Source organism: Pollicipes pollicipes, unplaced genomic scaffold (genome assembly GCF_011947565.3).
Source record: "Pollicipes pollicipes isolate AB1234 unplaced genomic scaffold, Ppol_2.1 Scaffold_5631;HRSCAF=6664_pilon_pilon_pilon, whole genome shotgun sequence".
Taxonomy (NCBI): Eukaryota; Metazoa; Arthropoda; class Thecostraca; order Pollicipedomorpha; family Pollicipedidae; genus Pollicipes; species Pollicipes pollicipes.
Genome location: NW_023596724.1, coordinates 22,377 through 28,792, shown reverse-complemented (window position 1 = coordinate 28,792; position 6,416 = coordinate 22,377). Strand labels below are relative to the sequence as shown.

At 43.7% G+C, this 6,416-nt stretch overlaps 1 protein-coding gene across 1 annotated transcript; it reads right to left on the bottom strand.

Annotated features, from left to right (window-relative positions):
* Window positions 1-629: 629 nt before the first annotated feature.
* LOC119102122 (clathrin heavy chain 1-like) lies at window positions 630-5,980 on the bottom strand (the record flags this gene model as incomplete). The annotated part of the gene is made up of 4 exons (XM_037225478.1): window positions 5,916-5,980; window positions 1,466-1,673; window positions 1,066-1,215; window positions 630-745 (listed from the first exon to the last, which is right to left on the bottom strand). Coding segments are annotated over exons 1-4 (516 nt in total), but the record flags the coding sequence as incomplete, so codon positions are not given.
* Between the last annotated feature and the right edge of the window lie 436 nt (window positions 5,981-6,416).

The following is a 6,416-nucleotide window of genomic DNA, read 5'->3' as shown; positions in this document are numbered from 1 at the left end:
ATCGCGCCCACCACACCCGGTTTTTTGCTGCAAACGACCACATCAGCTCTGCCGTTCAAGCGATCGGGCTCGATAACCTGGACAGCCACTGCACAAAATGCACGCCAGCTTATTTCGTGCTGCTCTTCAGCAATCACACAGTACACCAAAGAAACAACGAAGTTATAAGGTTCGAGTTGAAAATTCAGTTTACGACGTGACGGAGACAGACACGTGTGTTGCAGCCGGGTGCGTTACCAGCTCGATGGGGATGCTTGTGTCCGAGAACGCGCCCCCGACACATGATGTCCGAGATGGCGCCCCCGACACATCTTATACGAGATGGCGCTCCCGACACATGCCGTCCAAAATGGCGCTCCCGACACATGTCCGAGAACGCGCCCCCGACGCATGTTGTCCGAGAAGGTCCTCCGACACATGTCCGAGAAGGCCCTCCAGCACATGTTGTCCGAGAAGGTCCTCCGACACATGTCCGAGAAGGCCCCTCCAGCACATGTTGTCCGAGAAGGCGCATCCCGACACACGTTGTCCGAGAAGGCACCTCCGACACATGTCGTCCAAGAAGACGCCCCTGACACGTGGCATCCGAGGAGCGCCCCCCGCCACACAAGAGCGTCACGTCAGCTGACCTGGGCCGAGATGCCAACCAGCAGCCAGTTGAGCTTGTGGTCGGTCCGGTAGTTGATGATCTGACAGCCCGTCAGCGTGGAGTGGCGATCAAACATTTTCAGCGGCTGTGAGTCACCTGGCCAACACCAAACAAGTCATCACACGCAATGTGGCATGAAGCGAAATATCCAAACTATTGAGATTCATTACAGCAAGGGAATTGAGACCTGCATATCCACATACATGCTGTGGATATGTGTCATATGTGTCACATGGATATGTGTGGATGTGTCATATCCACAAATCATATCTGCATATCCACCTCACTGTGCATATAAACAAATGTACAAGATGATGTGAGCTAACAGCACATCAGATGCCCACAAATCACCCAAAACAAACAATTTCCAAGCTGTTCACTGATATCAATGTGCTGATGAACTGATTGTGCCTTACCTTCCATGCTCCAGTGGAAGACAGATGTTTCTGTGATGATTGCCACTGTGTTTATGTTGATCCACTTCCAGAATACAACCTCCTCTGACATTGTGTGGGCCTTCACCTTGCTCTTCATCTCTATATTGAAGATTTGTAATGTCTTGGCAGCTGAAAGGAAAACAATGTTCAGGGAAGATCCCAACACTTGCATTACATTGTACAATGAAGGAGGTGTTAGTTTTCAAGACTCAATTTGGCTGATAGATGTCATAATTACTTGGTGTTGAATGTCAGTTAGAAATGAAAGAACATTTCAGTATGGCTCAACACTTTCCCATGGCATAATTGTCTTGCAGAATGCCAGGAAAGTCATGCTAATCTTGACATTTACACTAGCTTTCTGGATGAGAATGCTCACCTTTGAGGGCAATAACTTTGCTGCCTGGGTTCATGATGGCCGAGTCCGCCGAAATTGGTCGCCGGATGGGGTTGCTGGTGTCTGCCATGTCAATGATGACCACCTGGGCAGTCTCTCCCACCTTCTCCCTCACACAGATGAACTTGTCTGACTCCATGGTCAACATGTTGAACCCAATGTTGGAAGCATTGATACCCACATTGGTAAGCTGTAACACACAGAAGCACCAAACTGACAATACATTCCACTATCACCTACACAATGATGAGAATATGGTGGAGTTTATACTGGTCAATCATATTATCAGGCTGGGTATCCTAATAAAATGATACACCTTATGTTGTGTTTTAAATTTCAGACACAACTGGTAGCTGAAGTGCATTACATTTGAATCATGACTCATTTTACAATCCTTGATCCACAGTGATATTTGGATGCAGATGATTGGAATGTTCCTTAGGCATAACTATTGTATGAAAGACTGTGTGATCAATAACTATTAGGGTCATGCAAGTGTAGCATTTTTCCAGCACTCCAATTTTCATATCCAATCTACATGGCTCAAACAAGTTACCTGTTGATTGTATACCTGCACAACTGTTTCCTTTGTGACCATGCAGCAACAAAATGTGAGACATCGGTGGCACTGCCTAATGACCACACCTGGTATCTGTCAAACTAGAGGTGTAGTTTCTTTACAGGATATAAGTACTCTTGTTCAGACTCCAAAATGTGTCTTATCCTATAAACTCTTGTGGCTTACTACTTCTACCACAGTAAAAAAGAGCACCTACTGAAAATGTGAAAGAAATGTGTTCAAGGCCCTACTTGGCCCATCTATCACCTGAAGTGCAAGTTGGAAAAAGACAGTATGAAGTTGCAAGCCTCTGGGAGCCTCAGCATCAGCATTTAACATTGGCAGACAAAATTCATAGCTGCATGAAACATTGCACACCAGCATCAAGCCACAGCACTCTTGAGACAAACTTGCAGTGACCAAAATTATCCAGAAGAAAGACACTCAAAACACAGGCAGGTGGCAAACCAGAATTGTCTAGAAAATACACTGCACAGGTCATCCAGTTGTAGGCAAGCTAGAAAAATGTCAATGGAAGGACACATAAAGATTCTGTCATGGATGATCCCATCACCTGAGCAGAAAATTGTATCTGTATATGTATGGAGGTTTGAGATGAAAACACTGACCAATAAGTTATTGGAATGGTTATACTCAAGCATCAAGACTTGCTAGATCCCGTACAAGTAGATATTTTGGAGGCTGTAGATGCATAATTCAGAATATATTAGCTTCATCTTGAATCTAGTTAACACCATAAAAGATGCTCTGTATCCAAAAAAACGACAAAAACAAAAACAATGAGAAGTGCTACACTACCTGGGAACAGACCAAGGTTTCTGTCAAGTGCAGCAGACTACTATCCAGAACACATGTGCATGACCACCATATAAGTGCTCTTCCTACCCAAAAAGTCAGATTTATCCACAATATATCATGTTTTTAATTTTTAATTTTTTTATAAATTTGGTCCAAATCCTTTAAATGGATGGATTTCTGGGATCAGCGCTCATGCTAAGCAGTGCTTGTGGTGTGAGCCCTGACCCCCACCATCCGATCGCGCAGTTCCAGGCAACGGCAATATTTAGTGGCGAAAGCTTTACGTGCCGCGATGCTCGGCACGGTCCGTCCTGCCCTCTGACGTCAACTGACCTTTAGCGCGACCGCTGCCACCGGCCGCAGGCCATACCTGCCAAGGGCAAATAGCGAGCGCCCTAAAGCGACTCGAACCCATCCCGCAACGGATGGGTGGGTCGGAATGCGGGCGCTCTAACCAACTGAGCCACCGGGATGGACAAATTGAGCAATCACCAAGAAATTATCAGCTACTCTTTTATATTGACTCAACGAGGCAACTGTGGACCTAAGAGTGATTGGAAATGCTAGATTTTTTAAATTGCGCAACCACCAAGAAATAATTAGCCACTCTTTTATATTGCCTTAACAAGGCAACTGTGGACCTTAATGTGATTGGAAATATGTTAGATTTTATGTTAGATGCATAGTTGCTAGACATTTGGGAGATAAGGCAACCTGCCTGCTTGTTGGATGCCTCTGATGCATAAAATGACCACAAGGGTTTACAGAACTTGCTCCCATTCACAGTGCTCCAAACACAAGAAAAAACAAATAAGAAGATAGCTGCAGATTTTTTAATATTTGCACACTATGGACACCGGACAACAGAATTTCACACTGAATAGATAGGCAGTGAAAACAGCTAGCACTTATGTTAGTCCACAACCTCCGCTCAGCCATGCCTCCCAACCAGTGCCTTGAGGGTGGATAAGTGAGGTGCAGTAACTTCTTGGAAGCCAGAGCACTGAATACTGGAATCACTGCTGGCCTACTGGCTGGTCCTACACCAACACAGGCATGTAAACCCACTTAGCACATTGTTCTCCTGGTTGTATGCTTGATAGGGCACTCTGCCACTCACTTTAGGTGTGCCTCTATGAATCATTTTCAGTCCATTCAACAGCATTTGATCATCTGCCTGGTGTCACAATTATTTGTACTGCTTCTGGCAGGGATCATGAAACACTTAACCTGATTCCCACCCTGAACCTGCACAATTTAGCACACTTGTCACAGACACATGCTGTGGTCCTGACATAACCAGAGATGGTGCAGCAGGGGGGGGGGGGGAAGAGTATGTTTTCCACCACCCAATCTTTGAAAGCCCCTTTTTTCCCAACTACAGGGTTCATAACTTCCTCTAGACTGCCAAAATTCAGATCAAGGAAGCCTCCTATAACTGAGCTACAGAGCAATAAAGTGGGCTCACAACATCATTTTCTACCTCAAGAAGCTTGTTTTCTGGTTCATACTGCCACTTTTGTGAATACAGTATCACATGCTCTAGATCAGAAGGCACAATGCTGTGTTAAGGAGGCCCCTAACCTGGCTCAGGCTGCTCTTATAAACTAGTAAGCCCATTCTGAATTGGAGGACACTCTCTTTATTCCGGAGCCCCATTTCTGGAACTGGAGGCCTCTACATGCATCAGAATATGACTGTTCTAAGGCAGAATGCCCTGTTTTGTAATAGATGGCCTTTAGCTAGATTAGAACCCTGTGCACTGGAAGCCAATTCTTCCCATGACTTATTCTACAGCAGCCACATACACATATGTGATCCATGGAGCCACGACCATGGAGGTGAAAACATGTAATAGGTTGTCTGAACTGATTCAGGTCAGGCTGAGTTTTGGTAGTTTTACCATGAAACAATGCATTGCCACTACCATATCTTCCCTGCATGGGTGGCAAACCCCACACCCGGGCTCTCTCTGGTATTGTGTGATCCCATAGAATGAGTAAGAAAGAGAAGCTCCCAAATTAATGCTAAGGCATCTTCATGAACAGGATCATGTATTTAATGCACTCAGTTGATGTCTGTTTACTGGCCAACATTTTATTTGTGGCTATTTTAAGAGCATCTATCCAAAGTACGACAATCTGTAGAAATGATAGTTAAAACTAGGACACCCCTTTCCCATCTCATCTTATTGATATCTTTATCATCAATTGAAGCATTTTCTGATCCTCAAACTGACTGGCAGGACCTCTTTTAGGATAGCATAATGCTAAGATATACATCATCTTCCAGGGTTCCAAATTAAGTGTACCACATAAATAAACTTTTCATTCAAAAATTGTTGTATGCCCTTAAACCAGGCAGTTAATTTTATATTTCAACTAAAGTAACTTATGTAATTGATATGGTTTAATCATTTTCACACTTAGCACATATCATCACAGGTACTAAGACATGTTCTATTTGCCCATGGTACCCCCAAGAATTGTGGGTGGTTCTATTCAGACCATATTGGTACCTCAAATCCAGTCTGCAAAAAAACTCCATACACTATTTAGATGCTTATGTGACATCAGTATGCTAAGCCTCTTGCTTGTGTGCATCAAACTATGGCCAGACTAAATTGCATTGAATTTCATTTCATGTAGGCATGAAAAATGCTTAAGGAGTATTTTTGATTAGAATTACCTTTCCAACACCATGGCTTCAAGCATCAATGGCTGTATGCTGAAAGTTGCATTAACTGTACCACACTTTGATTACATTTTGGGCATAAATGCACTGAAATTTATGGAGCAATGTCTCTGCTACAATGAACATGTTTAGCACATCATGAACTTTTAGCAGCCAGGCCCAAAAGCACTGAGCATGTCATTTCTGATACACAGTGCATTAGGTTAAGGAAAACAACATCGGTAAAAACACCATAGCTACATTCTGGAATAAATAGATGCAACTAACACAGATAACATCACAACTATTAGCTTCTATCAAATTTCGACAACCATCTCTGTGTCCCTGCACCCCGCACAATAAACCTAAGAAAAGACTAACCTGCAAATGTTCCTGGAATTTGATAGGAAGAATTTGGGCCATGGTGAGGCGCTTGGTAGGGTCTTGGCGATCTTAACCCCCCTTGCAGCCCTTGAATCTAACACTGGTCACTGCCTCTTCACCAAATTAATTACTTAGAAAAACTTCACACACACCACTCCCACAATCCGCCAGCCGCCGGCTGCCGCTATTCCCTGTCATCAGCACAACTGCATGGAATTACGAAATTGTCCAATTCTTCGTAACAAAGTCACATGAGAAAACAAATTTCGAGGCTCAATTTTATATCTCACTGCATTATTCTGTCTTTAAAGCTGTAAATAGAGGCAAAAAGTCTATTGGAAATATACTACATTCTTTCGTACTGATAACAAATTACCAGCGCAAGATTATTCGGTTGCCAACGTTTACGCCCCCAGAATTCATCATAATGGCGTCCGAATTTGCAATTAGATATCACACCTACACCGAAGAGGTGCCAAGCTCAAAATATCCTTTCTC